The 19,153-nt window shown below is 38.0% G+C and overlaps 1 protein-coding gene across 2 annotated transcripts in view; it reads left to right on the forward strand.

The window, feature by feature from the left end:
• GPM6A (glycoprotein M6A) overlaps nucleotides 1-3,620 on the forward strand; it is a 256,929-nt gene extending 253,309 nt beyond the window's left edge. For both annotated transcript variants that reach the window (XM_070364150.1, XM_070364151.1), the window contains exon 7: nucleotides 1,533-3,620. In XM_070364150.1, coding sequence (XP_070220251.1) covers nucleotides 1,533-1,685 — 153 coding nt within the window. In that variant the 3' untranslated portion in view covers nucleotides 1,686-3,620. The remainder of the gene's footprint in view (nucleotides 1-1,532) is intronic.
• Nucleotides 3,621-19,153: the final 15,533 nt, after the last annotated feature.

Below are 19,153 nucleotides of genomic sequence, written 5' to 3' on the forward strand. Positions count from 1 at the left end.
TATATACAATGGAATATTACTCAACCATAAAAGAGAAGGAAATTTTGCCATTTGCAACACCACAGGTGGACCTGAAGAGTATTGTGCTAAGTGAAATGAGTCAGATAGAGAAAGACAGCTACTGTATGATATCGCTTCTATGTGGAATCTAAAAAGTACAACAAGCTAGTGAATATACAAAAAAGCAACAGACTCAGAAATTAAAAAAAAAAAAAACTAGTAGGTACGGGTGGAGAGAGGGAAGGAAGAGGGGCAACATAGGGGCAGGGTATTAAGAGATATAAGCTGTTATGTATAAATTACAAGGACATATTGTACAACACTGGAATATAGCCAATATTTTATAATAACTATAAATGGAATATAAGCTTTAGCAATTGTGAATCACTATACTGTATACCTGTAACATACACAATATAGAATATCACTATAATTGAATAAAAACTTTTCCTGTTCTATTTTACTTTAAGTAAAAATAATGCTACTCTTTAAGGCTCAGAGAAAGTACATACCCGACAACTTAGTTTCTCTTTTCTATTCATCCATCGAAATCCACCAATTGGAAAACGTCTTTTTCTCTCTCAAAGACTACAAGGAAGGCAAAGAAAGAAAAACAAATAAGTGATCTCATTGTTCAGTCTATTCAGGTAAAACCAGGAGCTTCAGTATTTCACACTTTATTCCTCAGGAAAAATAGGGAGCTTCCTTCTTGAACTATTCTAGCTATTATGAATGTATATAAATGTACAAGATTCAGGGGCTTCCCTGGTGATCCAGGGTTAGCACTCCATTCTCCCAAAGCGGGGGGTCCAGGTTCCGTCCACCCTCAGGGAACTAGATCCCACTTGCTGTAACTAAGAGTTCTCATGGTGCAGTGAAGACTGAGTATCCGGCATGCTGCTACTAAATAAACAGTGCAGCCAAATAAACAAACAAACATTTTTTTAAAAAATTAAACAAAATAATACAAGATTCATATGACACATTGCTTGCTATCTTGTAGTTTGCAATGTAAAGTGCAAAATTCATCGAGTGGAAAACTAACGTAATTGAATCCACAGGTTTATGTTGGGGTTTCCATGAACCTGTTTTCTATTACACATTGGGCAATGTATCATTTCATTAGTCCCAGTTCACTGGGGTCCACTGTAAATGAGACTGTTTCCTTTAATAGATTAGAAAACGTAAATACGTAACCATAAAATGTGTAGTCTACAGTTTGAGTGAGGGCAGAAGGACAGGAAGCATCACGTAAAAGCTTTAAAATATTGAATTAAGACCCTTGGATTCCTCAAAGCTGAAGAAGAAGAAAGAGATACTGAAAAAGTGCGCCAAGAAGATATTGTCACTGTAGGGGGAGTGAGGAAGGAAAATATTTTATTTCCATTCTATTACAGCAGAAATCTTCATCCCATTTTGTTAATGAACACGTTCCACAGAAGTATATAATTTGAACATTTCTTTCCTAATAGCAAGGTGTAGTGAGGACACAGAACAGACTTCCCGCATCAATTATCTTTGTCTTTGATTAGGTCCACTACCTTATGGTTCTGTCTGCCAACTGGGCTTATGTGAAAGACGCCTGCCGGATGCAGAAGTATGAAGACATCAAGTCCAAGGAGGAGCAGGAGCTTCACGACATCCACTCTACTCGCTCCAAAGAGCGGCTCAATGCGTACACATAAACACCACCTTCCAGTTCTGTCACTCAATGCATTGGTGTTTAACTAAGGGCCATCCAACCATCCAATCTTTTGAAAAAGAAAATGGAAGTGCTTCTCATCAATGATATGGGGGGTGACTTATGAATCACCCGGATACATGTCTTTGTTGTGTAGCACTTCATTTCCTAATTTGTTAAATTGGTGTAATCAGATCTCTTCTACAAGCTCCTATCCAGCTTTTTTTTTCTTTTCTTAAATTTCTCAAACTCACTTAATTCTGTAAGATCAAGGAAACTAACATTGTCAAATGCAGAGATTTGATTTTTAACCACTTCCATGTGTTATACATTACACCTTTTGCATTCTTTCTTATGTTTTGAAAAGAAAAGTAGCTTTTTATACTTATTAGTTTTGATTTCAGTAACTAGTTTAACTACAGGTAACCTTCAAAGGGACCACTGTACATTATGACAATAGACAGAAATGATATCATGATGACTCGAAACACAAAAATCCTGTCTGAAGATCAGTGGCCGTGTTGCTATAGGCCCTGGTTAATGTTTTCATCAATCTAAGGTGCAATTTCTAAATTTGTAAGAGTAGGTTTAAAAAAAGTGCTTCTTATCTTTGTTAACACTATTCTTTTCTTGATGTACTTAAAAGCATTTCTCTCTGATGACTCATGTTTCTGTTGTGAGCATGTAGAAACAGTGATGCTAATGCATGGCTAGTTACCTTTTTAAGATAGTGACACCAGGCTTACCTTTTAAAGTTTAGTATAGACATGACTTTAACAGAAATAACTACCATGGACTGTTGGCGAATGATCGCTTTGTGACTTAAGCAGTGGCTGGATTGGAACTTTTAATATGCTAATGTGGAACATTAATTACCTTTATGAAGGTGGTATATTAAAAATAAGCACACTAACCCCTCCGAAGTTGTTTTACCTACTTTAAAGCATTTTAATGGATTGCACCTCTGTAAACGATCCCTCCAATGTGTATGATATATTTGAAAAGGCTTCCATTAATATAATAGCTTTGCTTGCAGCCTTCCAATCTATGTTGGTTTACCTGTAGTGTTTTTTAAAGTGAGGTCAGAGGCCACTATACAATGTATCCTTTCAAAGTGTAGTGATATCTTGTGTTTTTATTTCAAGTAAGTCATTTTAACCAAATGTTCATTCGTATTCATTTATAAGACGTACCTATATCAAAGGAATAAAAAAAAAAGCAATCAGTATTATTGGACCAAATTTGGTGTTTGTTTTAACCTTAACTCTTCTTCCGGTTATTTCTAATGCTACAAGAATGCTGTAAAGTGTCTTTTAAAATGATGTAGCCTGACAAGACTTTCTTGTCAGTGTATAAAAACTAGGTAGTATTGTGCACTATTTGACCATTGTGAAATCCTTTCTCAGTGTAAGTGCATTTCTAATAAAATTTATTGAGTGAAACAATCTTTGTACAATGACTAGTTGTGCATCATCCATAATTTTACAATTCTTGTAGTAGGTAGGGGGTGTATTACTAGGGTTATCTGTGGCATGATTATGCATTCTGTAGTATTATTTAATTAATTTGGGGTTTTGCTTCTTTTTTTTACACTTAGGTTATCTTACTGGTTCAACATTTTTCTGATATATGCAGTATTACAGATATTCAGCAAAAGTATTAATGGGCTTCTTTAAATTCTATCTTATAGTGTTTCGGTTCTGTGTCTTAACAGTTTGTGATGATTTTTAAAACTGTCTTTTAAACTTATGTAATGATGTTGATGTTTTTGGCTTTTTTTTTTCCTGGTATTAGAGTTTGTATTTTCACAAAGAGTGCTTTGTAGCAGGCATTACAATTAATCTGTTTTGTACATAAATGTGCCAACAGCTTGATGGTGGCGTTTTTGAAATGTAGAACAAAGTGCTTGCAAATGTAATAAATACACTTGTGTACTTTGTGTACTTATTATTAGTTTCTGCAGTGTGTTTTTGTTTTTTCTTTCTTGTTTTGTTTATTCCTCTTTCCTGTGTGTGCATTCTTTCAAATTCAGTCGGTGCTGTTTCCATAGGATGCTTATTGCCTTGGTTGAGCTGACCTAACGCTTCATAATTTAATGAAAGTCTGTGCATGACCTACAGCGGGGAATGCTGGGGAGAGGGGAGAGGGTGAAGTGGAGGCCATTCCATTTAGCAAATGATAACAACTCTCAGTTTATGCTGTTTCCTTGCCTAATGTTTATTGTTTTGTGTTTTCTTTAATGTTTCATAAACTAGCAGAGAATCAAAAATGTCTAATGCAATTCAGAAAGAAAAAATGACTTATTGGTTTGCTTCAAAATGTCAAGGTGAGACCAATGAAATGAAAAAAAATTTTTTTCCAGACTTCATTTGTTTTGGATGTAATTTCTTCTGGCCAAATCAAGTAATGGCAATTTACAAATGATAAAATAGTTATCTAAAAAACCTAAACTTTCATAAACCTAAGGAATTATATTATTCTTCATTTATGTATTACTGTAAATGACAATTTGAAAATTTCATAGTTAAATTACTAATAGCTACAATAATTATAAGTAGATCGTGGGAAAATGTCTTGTTTTAAAAAATCACTTTCATGACAATAAAAAAAACTATCCCCTATTCAAACCTTATGAAATAATAATTCTTATTCTTTCCAGTATTTATGAGAGGCTTAACTTTATTGTTGTTGTGCTCATTTGTGTCCAACTCTTTGTGACCCCACGGACTGCAGCCCGCCAGGCCCCTCTGTCCATGGGATTTTCCCAGGCAAAGAATACTGGAGTGGGTTGCTATTTCTTTTGCAGGGGATCTTCCAGACTCAGGGATCGACACCAAGTCTCATGCATCTCCTGCACCGGCAGGCACATTCTTTTACCACTATGCCACAAGGGAAGCCCTTCTAAGCATAGCAACAAGATAATAAAGAACTAAACGTTAAAGAACTTCAACATGAACAAAAATTTCATGATATATGCTTTTCAAAAACTGATCATTATAAAATAATTTAATCTTTGAAAAATTAAAAGTTCATTTCTCTATGTAAAAATATATGCTTATATTTCAGTTCAGTTCAGTCACTCAGTCATGTCCTACTCTTTGCAACCCCATGGACTGCAGTATGCCAGCCCTCCCTGTCCATCACCAACTCCTGGAGTTTACTCAAACTCATGTCCATTGCATCGGTGATGCCATCCAACCATCTCATCCTCTGTCGTCCCCTTCTCCTTCTGCCTTCAATCTTTCCCAGCATCAGGGTCTTTTCCAATGAGTCAGTTTTTCACATCAGGTGGTCAAAGTATTGGAGCTTCAGCTTCAGCATCAGTCCTTCCAATGAATATTCAGGATTGATTTCCTTTAGGATTGACTGGTTTGATCTTCTTGCAGTCCAAGGGACTTTTGGGAGTTTTCTTTAGCACCTCAGTTAGAAAACATCAATTCTTCGGTGCTCAGCCTTCTTTATGATCCAACTCTCACATTCATACATGACTACTGGAAAAATCATAGCTTTGACTAGACAGACCTTTGTTGGCAAAGTAATGTCTCTACTTTTTAATATGCTGTCTAGGTTGGTCATAGCTTTCCTTCCAAGGAGCAAGCGTCTTTTAATCTCATGGCTGCAATCACCATCTGCAGTTATTTTGGAGCCCAAGAAAATAAAGTCTGTCACTGTTTCCATTGTTTCCCCATCTATTCGCCATGAAGTGACAGGACTGAATGTCATGATCTTATAAGCCAGCTTTTTCACTCTCCTCTTTCACTTTCAGCAAGAGGCTCTTTAGTTCCTCTTTGCTTTCTGCCATAAGGGTGGGGTCATCTGCATATCTGAGATTACTGATATCTCTCCTGGCAATCTTGATTCCAGCTTGTATTTCATCCAGCTTGGCATTTCACATGATGTATTATGCATATAAGCAAGGTTTTTAGATGACAGATTATTCAAAGTCAGTGTAGGCAAGTCTGTATAAAATGCTGCTAGTTCAAATGTAAATATCTTTCTCCTGATTAAATGAGACCCACTGCCACTGCTAAATCCCCAAACTCATCATTTTCAATAATTGTCAACCTTGTATAAACTGTATGCATTCTAACTCCTATTTGCTATCTTTCCAGCTTATTTACTCTACTGGGACCATATATCTATTGATCTCGATCTTACAGACTTTTAATCGTATATGTCCTCAACTCCTCCAATAACTAACTTACATTGCATGACCCATCATTGTACCCATTCCCTTGGCAAATCCTCAACATCCTTGACCCTCTCTCTTCCTTAAACTCACAGGGTAAAATGCCATCCCAGCTTTAATTCATCTTCTGTCCACATCTGAACCTATATACCTAATCATGACTGGAGAAAATCACATGCCCAGACTGACCAACATCACTTAAGTCTAGGTGAGCTCTAGGAGTTGTCAAGAAATCAACTCTATTTTCCTAAAACAAGTGTTGGAAACTTTTTCTGTGAATGACCACATAGTGAATATTTAAGGATTTATGTGTGGGCCGTGAACTCGCTATGGTACCTTCTTAACTGACATTATAATTTAAGAAGAGTAATTGTCAATGTGTCAATAAATGGGCGTGTGTGTTAGTCACTTAGTCATGTCCAACTCTTTGTGACCCCATGGACTATACCCTGCCAGGCTTCTCTGTCTATGGAATTCTCCAGGAAAGAATACTGGAGTGGATTGCCATTCCTTTCTCCAGATAAATGGGCATAGCTGTATTCCAATAAAACTTTGTTTACAAAGACAAATGGTGGCCCATGTTTAGCCTGAGGTCCATAATTTACTGACTTCTGCCCTAGAGCATTCACCATTTTACATCCTCTGGATGGTTCCTGTATCACAGTTTTCTCTTATCAAACTTCCAGTGCCTTCTTTTCATTTAGTTAGAAATTGTCTCCTATTTCAGGAAGAAATGAGAAACAGAAGAACATCTTCATGAATCCCCATCACTAATCTCTTAATCTATCTGTATCAATATCTGCTTTTTCTCTTTTCAATTTGGATGAATTGCTCATGTTTCTCAGGCCAGACACCACTTGATGTATTTTAGATCCCACTTCCTGTCACCTACTGAAGGGTAGAAATTAATCCAGCAAATTTTCCCTCTCCCCAGTCTCTCCTGAATCATCAGTTTTCACTCTCTGATGGCTTATTCCAATCTTTAAACAAGCAAACAACAATAAGAACAAATTTAAAATCAACTCTAAAATTAGAAATGCAATAGATCTATAATTGCAATACACTCAAAACAGAAAATGAAGTTGGAGCACTTATACCACTTGACGTCAAGATTTATTTGAAAGTTCTCATAATAAAAATTAATTTGGGAGTAAAAATGGGCAAATATGCCAATGGACAGGAGTTGGGATCTTATATAGATAGATCGATGACAAGTTGTTGACAAAAGTGCCAAAGTAGTAACCCAATGGAAAAAAGTCATCAGTTCAGTTCCATCACTCAGTTGTATAGAACTCTTGTGACCCCATGGACTGCAGTATGCCAGGCCTCCCTTTCCATCACCAACTCCCAGAGCTTGCTCAAACTCATGTCCATCAAGTCAGTGATGCCATCCAACCATCTAATCCTCTGTTGTCCCCTTCCCCTCCTGCCTTCATTCTTTCCCAGCATCAGGATCTTTTCAGATGAGTCAGTGCTTTGCATCAAGTGGCCAAAGTATTGGAGCTTCAGCTTCAGCATATGTCCTTCCAATGAATATTCAGGTCTGATTTCGTTTAGGATGGACTGGTTGGATCTCCTTGCAGTCCAAGGGACTCTCAAAAGTCTTCTCCAACACCACAGTTCAAAAGCATCAATTCTTCGGTGCTCAGCTTTCATTATGGTCCAAGTCTCACATCCATACATGACTACTGGAAAAACCATAGCCTTGACTAGATGGACCTTTGTTGACAAAGTAATGTCTCTACTTTTTAATATGCTGTCTAGGTTGGTCACAGCTTTTCTTTCAAGGAGCAAGCGTCTTTTAATTTCATGGCTGCAATCACCATCTGCAGTGATTTTGGAGCCCAAGAAAATAAAGTCTGTCACTGTTTCCACTGTTTCCCCATCTATTTGCCATGAACTAATGGGACCAGATGCCATGATCTTCGTTTTCTGAATGTTGAGCTTTAAGCCAGCTTTTTCACTCTCCTCTTTCATTTTCATCGAGAGTCTCTTTAGTTCCTCTTAGCTTTCTGCCATAAGGTGCATATGCATATCTGAGGTTATTGATATTTCTCCCGGCAATCTTGATTCCAGCTTGTGCTTCTTCCAGCCCAGCGTTTCTCATGATGTATTCTGCATATAAATTAAATAAGCAGGGTGACAATATACAGCCTTGATGTACTCCTTTCCCAATTTGGAACCAGTCCGTTGTTCCATGTCCATGCTTGAATATTAATCTGAAGTGGATTATAGACCCAATCATAAAAGTTACAATTATAAAGCTTCTAGAAGAAGATAGAGAAGAATATCATCCTGACCCTTGGATAGGCAAAATTTCTAGACAGGTTGTGAAAGTCTAAAGGAGCCAGTAATAGATTAGACTCTTATCAAAATTTAAAACCTTAGCTTATTAAAGGACAAAGAAATGAAAACAAAATTTACAAACTGGATAAAAGTACTCATTGTGCATATATTTGGTTAAAGACAAAAGAAATATATTGAACATGTACAAAGAACTCCTACAAATCAATAAGGAAAGGAAAATCCAATAAAATTGGGCAAAGGACTTGAATAGAAACTTGAGAAAGAAGATGTACACACAACATTGTAAAGCAACTATCATCCAAATAAAAATAAATTTTAAAAAAGATGTACAGATGGCCAAATAGGCACTGAAAAGATGCTCAATATCATTAATCATCAGGGAAATTAAAATCATTTCCAAAATAAGATGCTACTTTACACTCATTAGAATAGCTAAAATTGAAAAATTTTCAACATTGTGTTTTGAAAATGTACAGCATCTGTAATTCTCATAGATTACTGATAAGAATATAATTGTATGGCACAAACTAACACAAAATTGTAAAAAATATTTTTAAAAATTAAAATAAAAATTTTAAAGAATATGGTTGGCAATTACTTATGAAATTATACATCTGCCTAGACTATGAACACTCTACTCCTAGATATTATTCAAGAGAAATGAACTTTTTGAGGGGGTCCACAAAAAAAGAGTTGTACAAGAATGTCTGGAGCATATTTATGGATTGAGGAAGAGAGAGAAAAGAACCCTGACTGCTGTCAACTGGGAGGTAGTTGGTTTGGCTATTAGAAATTTTCTCCAGATGAACATAAACAATTTTAAAGATAAGCAAATAAAAAATAAGTCAATCAATGATGGAGCAAGACAAAACAAAGAGCATTCCAGAATTATTTGGGCACAATACAAAAAAAAAAAAACTGTCCAAACCAACCTCACAAGAAGTCTACTTCTCTCTCTCCTTGCTAATGGAAATGATTGCAGCTTCTTTACCACCTGACCTCGAAGGGCACCATGCTCTTCCTGCCTTTTAAGTAAAAACTACTGAGATGCTCAACCATAGAATCACCTTCACTATGACAGCCTCCAGTCTGGAGGATGCATCTGCAAACACTGCATTGAGTCTCCCAAAGCAAATGCAAATCTCACTACAAGTCTGTTGTCACTGTGTCCTTCTCTACCACTGCCTAACAAATTACCCCAATGGTAGAGGCTTAAAGCAATGTGTATTATGTTTCTGTGGGTCAGCAGTCCAGGCACAGTTTATCTAGACCATCCAGGTCATCTGGCTCTGGATCTTCGTAGCAGACCTCACCCATCTCAAGGCTTGCCTGGGATGGAGCCCCTTTTTAGCTTCCTCACTCATCCACAGTGTTGCGGCAGGATTCAGTTCCTTGCGGGCTGTCATCAGACACCTCAGTTCTTTCAAAAGCTGAGGAGGGCACTTCCTGAGTTGATGAAAGTAATCAGATCTTCATTGGGGTGGGGGCCATATGGATGCACAAGTTTGCCCAAAGTAATGAACCTATATATTTCAGTCTATCAACTTCACTTGTACATGATACATGATGACTCCCTTGCATTAAAAATCAAATTAAGCTGAATGAAACATGCAAAAAGCAAATGGCTGTCTGAAGAGGCCTTACAAATAGCTGTGAAAAGACAGGAAGTGAAAAGCAAAGGAGAAAAGGTAAGATATACCCATTTGAATGCAGAGTTCCAAAGAATAGCAAGGAGAGATGAGATAAAGACTTCCTCAGCGATCAATGCAAAGAAATAGAGGAAAACAATAGAATGGGAAAGACTAGAGATCTCTTCAAGAAAATTAGAGATACCAAAGGAAATTTCATGCAAAGATGGGCTCAATAAAGGACAGAAATGGTAGGGACCTAACAGAAGCAGAAGATATTAAGAAGAGGTGGCAAGAATACACAGAAGAACTATGCAAAAAAGATCTTCATGACCCAGATAATCACGATGGTGTGATCACTCACCTAGAGCCAGACAGCCTGGAATGTGAAGTCAAGTGGGCCTTAGAAAGCATGACAAACAAAGCTAGTGGAGGTGATGGAATTCCAGTTGAGCTATTTCAAATCCTGAAAGATGATGCTGTGAAAGTACTGCACTCAATATGCCAGCAAATTTGGAAAACTCAGCAGTGGCCACAGGACTGGAAAAGGTCAGTTTTCATTCCAATCCCAAAGAAAGGCAATGCCAAAGAATGCTCAAACTACCGCACAATTGCACTCATCTCACACGCTAATAAAATGATGCTTAAAATTCTCCAAGCCAGGCTTCAGCAATACGTGAACCATGAACTTCCAGACGTTCAAGCTGGTTTTAGAAAAGGCAGAAGAAATAAAAGGCAATCAAATTGCCAACATCTGATGGATCATCGAAAAAGAGAGTTCCAGAAAAACACCTATTTGTGCTTTATTGACTATGCCAAAGCCTTTGATTGTGTGGATCACAATAAACTATGGAAAATTCTTCAAGAGATGGGAATACCAGACCACCTGACCTGCCTCTTGAGAAACCTGTATGCAGGTCAGGAAGCAACAGTTAGAACTGGACATGGAACAACAGACTGGTTCCAAACAGGAAAAGGAGTATGTCAAGGCTGTATATTGCCACCCTGCTTATTTCACTTATATGCAGAGGACATCATGAGAAACGCTGGGCTGGAGGAAGCACAAGCTGGAATCAAGATTGCCGGGAGAAATATCAATAACCTCAGACATGCAGATGACACCACTCTTATGGCAGAAAGTGAAGAAGAACTAAAGAGCCTCTTAATGAAAGAGAAAAAGGAGAGTGATAAAGTTGGCTTAAAGCTCATCATTCAGAAAACTAAGATCATGGCATCTGGTCTCATTATTTCATGGCAAATAGATGGAGAAACAGTGGAAACAGTGGCAGACTTTATTTTTTAGGGCTCCAAAATCACTGCAGATGGTGACTGCAGCCATGAAATTAAAAGACGCTTACTCCCTGGAAGGAAAGTTATGACCAACCTAGACAGAATATTAAAAAGCAGAGACGTTACTTTGCCAACAAAGGTCCATCTAGTCAAGGCTATGGTTTTTCCAGTGGTCATGTATGGATGTGAGAGTTGGACTATGAAGAAAGCTGAGCACTGAAGAATTGATGCTTTTGAACCATGCTGTTGGAGAAGACTCTTGAGAGTCCCATGGACTGCAAGGACATCCAAGCAGTCCATCCTAAAGGAGATCAGTCCTGGATGTTCATTGGAGGGACTGATGTTGAAGCTGAAAGTCCAATAATTTGGCCACCTCATGTGAAGAGCTGACTCATTGGAAAAGACCATGATGCTGGGAAAGATTGAGGGCAGGAGGAGAAGGGGACAACAGAGGATAAGATGTTTGGATGGCATCATCAACTCGATGGACTGGATTTGGGTGGACTCAGGAAGTTGGTGATGAACAGGGAGGCCTGGCATGCTGCGGTTCATGGGACCGCAAAGAGTTGGACACAACTGAGTGACTGAACTGAACTGAACTGAACCATATCTGTGAAACTGAAATCTGAATAAAATGGTACCCACTTCAAAACGTTTTGCAAATGATGTGTGTGAAGTAGCTGACAGATGAGATCTGATTACATTACTATGTCTTAAACAGTTAACTATGTCACTATAATCATTGCATTTGAGGGTTGAAAAGGACTGTGGAGACCTTTTTTTTTAAATTCTTCATTTATCAATAAACTCAGAGACATTAAATGAATTGCCCCCAAAATATAATAATTTATTAAACCACCTTGAATTATATTTCAGGTTTTCTGTCATTATGATTCACATGAGGTGAGGAGTAGATGAAGGTAATAACATCACGTCATATTTTCTTTGCTCCTGTGACTTCTATAGGACATTGGACTCAGTATTTCACTGTGAATATGTAGCATTCTGTAAAAAAAAATTAAAGGAACAATATAACCAAATAGATTAATCTGATGACAGCTTGTTTCTTTATTACAACTATTTCACAGACATCTGCCCAAATGACTATTTTAGCAGTTTACTATTTTCCCATTTTGTTCATGAAAAAAATGGGTGCAATTTATGTGTTTATAATTTATAATGTTGTGCTAAAAGGCAAAACAGTTGGCTTCCCAAAAAACAGTTGCAGTCTTTTTTGTAAAATCAGTGTATAAAAATTAATCATGTTTGAAATGACAATTATTTTACATAAAAAACAGAGTATCAGTTTTTTAAGGAAAGAGTTCCTTCATCGTGTGGTCCTTTCAACAATAATATTCTGTAAAGGAGTTTACAAATGATTACAATCAACTGTAGGTGATCCAAACGCAAGACTGGATTGTATATACCAAAGTGTATGTCTTTACTTTTGTTTGCATAAATAGTATCTTGTATTTTAGCCTTTAGTTCCAAAAAATCACAAATTGGGAAAGTCTCATGCTTTGGACTGAAAAACCTTGTGTACTGAGTTGTCTCATCATTTCAGATTTTTCATGATAAAGAAATAGCTTAAACCTCGGAACAAAGATTTCCAGTGATGAGTGAGTTAAAATAGGAAGATGAGTTAGCATGTAAGCTGATGTCAATGTAAGCTACTTTTCAATGAAAGCTTATTTTTTTTTAACCTTTATTATTCTTCATGGGCTTCCTGAGTGGCTCAACAGTAAAGAATCTGCCTGCAATACAGGAGTCACAGGCTCGATTACTGGGTAGGAAAGATCCGCTGGAGGAGGGCATGGCAACCCACTCCAGTATTCTTGCCTGGAGAATCCCATGGACAGAGGAGCCTGGCGGGCTACAGTTAATAGCATCGCATAGCGTGGACACGACCGAAGTGACTTAGCACGCACACATTCTTCATACTTTAAGATGGCACTATGGAATCACTATCAGAACCTGATGACAGAGTAGGTCTGTGACCATCCTGTACTTTGAAATAAACTCATGCTTGCTCCTAGTCATCTCATTACATGGCTCAACCTCTGGGATCAATAATACAGCATGTCTGTGCATTGTCATCAAATCTAACACTTTAGAACCCTTTTCAGTTTAAAGGTACTTAGACGTTTTTCATCACTTTTCTGTGGAACCATTATTTTGTAGGATTTATATCTAGGAAACTGACATCAGGAGCTTTAAATGATGTGCCTTAGGATAATTTTGCAACTAACTTGAAGCTGCAAACCTGAGGTACCAAATTAATGTATCATTTTGTTATATTTCTATTTTCTTATTATTTTCAATTAAAATTGTACTTGAGGGGATGTTTACTGTGGCTTGTTGATTTTCTTTAGTGTGCTTTATAGCACTTGAAGAAGGAGAGCCAACTCGAAGGTCATGCTGTCATGGTAAGCCCACTCTCTGATATAAAGTATTGATCCTGGGATGGCAAATAAATTGCCTAAGAAAATGATTAGGTCTCTCCATTTTATAACAACAGAGATATTGGAATGCATCTGCTCTTTGGTAGAGCTTTGTCTTGGCCAATGACAATATGCTACAAGGGAATATTTGTCTACTAGCTTTCTGAAACTGTTAGCTTACCTATTTTCCTTTAAAAGCATATTAACAGTTTGCATGTTAAATAAGAGATGTAGTCTATAAATATCATTGTTCAGTTTCTGTGAATCTTAATTTTTGCTTTATAACTTTAGAGAAACATTTCTACCTGGAAGAATTCAGTGACAACTTTCAGCTTTCATTATGCTAATAAAAATATTTGGGAAGAGGAGAGGATCCTCTGGTGTACACACACACACACACACACGCTTATATACATATATATAGAGAGTGTGTGTGTGTGTGTGTGTGTAAAAATATCAGTGGTTGCTAGGGGGTCAGTGAGGAGAAGGATTACTAGGTGGAGAAGATTTTTAGGGCAGTAAAACTACTCCATATTACATTAAAATGCCAAACAGTATCACTATAAATTTTTCTAAACCCATAGAATGTACAGCACTGAAAGTGAACTTTAGTAGAGTTTGGGTGATAATGGTATGTCAATATAGGTCTTCAGTTGCAACAAATGTACCATCTTGTTGGAGGGTATATGCTGTGTGTTGGAGGGTATGTGGGAAGCCTCTACCTTCTGCTCAATACTGCTGTGAACGCACAACTAGTGTAAAAAATAAAGTCTAGTTTTAAAAAAGTAAATAGTAATAAGCTTATTAAAGAAGTAACTAGACTATGAAGTACTCCTCAATTAGTGGTGGTTTTACCTAATTTTTTCCCCATTTATTATCTTTGGTCTTGGCTCAATGCAGCTGCAGATTTGGAAGTGGCATCATCATGGACCAAGACAAAGCTCCAGGGGAGTCCTCCAGCTCTGGTTTGAGGAGCACGATGGGGATCTCCTAACACACAAGGGAAGTGATAAGTGTTAGTTGCTCAGTCATGTTTGACTCTTCACGACCCATGGATTGTAGCCCTCCAGATTCCTCTGTCCATGGGATTATCCAGGCAAGAATACTGAAGTGGGTAGCCATTCTCTTCCCTAGGGGATCTTCCTGACCCAGGGAGTGAACCCCAGTCTCCTGCACTGCAGGTAGATTCTTTACCATCTGAGCCACTAGGGAAGGAGGTAAGAGAAAATCCCGTTTGGTTTCATTTTCTCTGCTTTCTCACACCTCGGCTCCCTAGCAAGCCTGGGGTAGTGACGGTGACAGCTGTGACAGAGGCGTCCCTTTTGCAGAGTGAAGGGACTACTGTCTTAAAAGGATGGTGTGATCATCTATTGCACTTTAAATAATTTCCTGTCCTCCTGCCTCAGATGCAGAGGCTATGACAGAAACATGTCAGACAGAATGAGGCAAAGGAACCTCCAGTTAGAAGCTGGAGAACTGAGGAGAGCCCAGGGGAAACTGGTGAGCCTGTGTAGAGAAACAGAATGAGATTCTGGGGAGAGTCACCCGTGAGGGTGTCATGAGCTTCCAAGGTGCACACGTGTGGGTCTCACCATAAAGAAAATTGCGACAAATCACTTAAGACTCCAAAACTCACTACAGGACAGACTCAGGTCTCAGCTGGGCCAGGTTCTGTGTAATATGGAATGTTGCCTGCTTACATTAAAACTAGAAAAATCTTGAAACACAAGATATAAATATACTTTCACTATAAAGTCATTTTATATTTATGAAGGATGCAATTCTATTTTAGAACTACATTAGCTCTTAATTTTAAATGCTGTGGAAACATTTATAAATGAACAAATTAACTCAAGAAATTGGATTATACAAGGATTACACACGGATTAAGTAGGCACAAAATATTTAACAGCAGATTGACTGTTCCAAGCCTTTTTGAAAACAAGAAAATCTTGGTTTCTGGCTCTGGATGACATATATAAAGAGGCTAAACGCTGCACATCAATGCGAGCATCTTGATTTGTTATCCTAAATAATGTTATGTCAAAATTACTACATAGTTTGGTTTTGAAAGGATAAAATCCCATTTAATGAACAAAAAGCAACTGTGGTAACTACATCAGGCTTTATCAAAGTATATAATCCCAAAATGTTTATCCCCAAGCTACAAGCAAGAGCTAATTTGAAGCCAATTCATGCAAAGATGGGCCCAATAAAGAACAGAAGTGGTAGGGACCTAAAAGAAGCAAAAGATATTAAGAGAGGTGGCAAGAATACACAGAAGAACTATACAAAAAAGATCACGACCCAGATAATCATGATGGTGTGATCACTCACCTAGAGCCAGACAGCCTGGAATGTGAAGTCAAGCAGTCTTAGGAAGCATCACTATGAACAAAACTAGTGGAGGTGATGGAATTCCAGTGGAGCTATTTCAAATCCTGAAAGAAGACGCTGTGAAAGTGCTACACTCAATATGCCAACAAATTTGGAAAACTCAGCTGTGGCCAAAGGACTGGAAAAGGTCAGTTTTCATTCCAATCCCAAAGAAAGGCAATGTCAAAGAATGCTCAAACTACCGCACAATTGCACTCATCTCACACGCTAGTAAAGTGATGCTTAAAATTCTCCAAGCCAGGCTTCAGCAATATGTGAACCGTGAACTTCCAGATGGTTAAGCTGGTTTTGGAAAAGGCAGAGGAACCAGAGATCAAATTGCCAACATCCACTGGATCATGGAAAAAGCAAGAGAGTTCCAGAAAAACATCTATTTCTGCTTTATTGACTATGCCAAAGCCTTTGACTGTGTGGATCACAATTAACTGTGGAAAATTCTGAAACAGATGGGAATACCAGACCACCTGACCTGCTTCTTGAGAAACCTGTATGCAGGTCAGGAAGCAACAGTCATAACTGGACATGGAACAACAGACTGATTCCAAATAGGAAAAGGAGTATGTAAAGGCTGTATATTGTCACCCTGCTTATTTAACTTCTATGCAGAGTACATCATGAGAAATGCTGGGCTGGAGGAAGCACAAGCTGGAATCAAGATTGCCGGGAGAAATATCAATAACCTCAGATATGCAGATGACACCACTCTTATGGCAGAAAGTGAAGAAGAACTAAAGAGCCTCTTGAGGAAAGGGAAAGAGGAGAGTGAAAAAGTTGGCTTAAAGCTCAGCATTCAGAAAACTAAGATCATGGCATCCGGTCCCATCACTTCATGGCAAATAGATGGGGAAACAGTGGCTGACTTTATTTTTCTGGGCTCCAAAATCACTGCAGATGGTGACTGCAGCCACAAAATTAAAATACGCGTACTTCCTGGAAGGAAAGTTGTGACCAACCTAGGCAGCATATTAAAAAGCAGAGACATTACTTTGCCAACAAAGGTCCATCTAGTCAAGGCTATGGTTTTTCCAGTGGTCATGTATGGATGTGAGAGTTGGTCTATAAAGAAAGCTGAGCACTGAAGAATTGATGGTTTTGAACTGTGGTGTTGGAGAAGACTCTTGAGAGTCCCTTGGACTGCAAGGAGATCCAAGCAGTCCATCCTAAAGGAGATCAATCCTGGGTGTTCATTGGAAGGACTGATGTTGAAGCTGAAACTCCAATCCTTTGGCCACCTGATGCGAAGAACTGATTTATTTGAAAAGACCCTGATGCTGGGAAAGATTGAGGGCAGGAGGAGAAGAGGATGACAAAGGATGAGGTAGTTGGATGGCATCACCGACTCAATGGACATGGTTTGGGTGGACTCTGGGAGTTGGTGATGGACAGGGAGGCCTGGCATGCTGTGGTTCATGGGGTCACAGAGTCGGACACGACTGAGTGACTGAACTGAATTGATATTTTAAGAAGATGAACTAAGCACAAATAAAAGTTGATGGTAATATTCACTGATGTTGAACAAAAATAGTCATCACATACTCATGTGACAGATTGGACAGCTCAAGGTGATAAAACATAAAACGAGATATGTATTAAGTTGAGCCTTAAATGAGCAATGAAGACATTAGAGTTCAATCCCTTTTTTACCACTAATTTTAATACTGTGAGAGAAGCAATGCAGAATATGTATGGAGTGTTGATATGAAGACCAGTTATAGGAGCACCGATTTTTAACCGTCATCTTTATCATCCAAATTGTAACTCTATATATATCAATGCTTATTATCATGAGGTACTACTGAGAGTTTATTTTTGTTATTTCCATTTGTATATGAGAAAACAGAGATATTAATTTATTATTAAGTTATAGTACTGTATTCAACAACTGCCTGATTTCAAATTCCTAGAACTCTTATTGAAGAAAATCAGTGTGGGGTCCAGCCTAAGAGGAAGAAAATATTATGCCTAGCCCATTTATTGATTTCTCTAAACTTTATTTTCTCTTTTGTAAAATATGGAAATTAATAGTCATTCTGTCAAAGATAGGCATAGTTGTGAGAAATGTGAACCTGAAAGAAATGTAATTCAAAAACAGAAGGTTGCAAATAGACTAAACACAATCAAGTACATGGGACTGGGAATTTTGTCGTGCCATAAACAACTAGAAAACCAGACAAAAATGAAATAATACTTTTCCAACACTGGCCCACAGGCAGCTGTGACTCCTGACATGAAGGAACAAATCAAGCCAACCATGTACCTGCCTCAACTAATGGTCCGGAAGTCCTGGTACAGGCTGGGGAAGCCAAGCAGTACTTACCAGTTGAGGAGACAGAGACTGGTGTTTGAGTCCACCAAGTGTGGCTTCAGTGTGTGAAGCAGGTTATCGGAGAGGAGGGAGCCTCACAAAAGATAAACTCCGTGGGTCAGCAGAGGGATGCACATACGTCTTTGACTACTGCTCTGCAAATGTGTACAAGGGTACCACCAGAAGATGCGGAAACACTGGAAAGCGATGGAACAAACATTGCCTGAAGCACATGCAGTGAAAATCCCAAAATAGAAAGACTTTATAATAAACAAGCACTGGGCGCAGGCATGAGAGAAATAGCAGCTCCACAGTGGGCATCAGTTAGCCCTGGACCAAAGGCTGCTTTGAATCAATCCTAAGCAAATCTTCAAAGGAAGCCTGATTCAACAACAGAAATTACTAATCATATCAAGACCATGCAGACCATTCGCAAGGATAAACTATATTCTGGGTGGTAAAACACATTGCTATAAATTGAAAAACCATCAAAATGTGATCTGTAACCACAACAAAATGACCTAGGAGTCAGTATAGAAAGGTATCTGATGAAGTCTTTCCAAATTTGGAAATAAAGTAGCACACTGTTACATAACTCATAGGTCAAAAAAAATCAAAACAGAAATTTTGATTTTGTTTTCAGTTCATATTTTGAATGGCATGTAAGTGAAAATACAGCACATCAAAACTTGTAGAATTCAGGTGAAAATGGGCTTATAGCATTAAATCTCCATGTCAGAAGACATGAAAGGTCTTAAAACTAATCTGTGTTGAGAATCTATAAAGATAAGGACAAATCAAACCTTGAGTAAGCAAAAGGAAGCAATAATGACAATGCAGAAGTCAATGAAGTATACAACAGAAAAACAGAGAAAAGTCAGTGACCTAAAAAGTTGGTTCTTTGAGTAGCTCAAT

This window comes from Bos mutus, chromosome 27, assembly GCF_027580195.1.
Source record: "Bos mutus isolate GX-2022 chromosome 27, NWIPB_WYAK_1.1, whole genome shotgun sequence".
NCBI lineage: Eukaryota > Metazoa > Chordata > Mammalia > Artiodactyla > Bovidae > Bos > Bos mutus.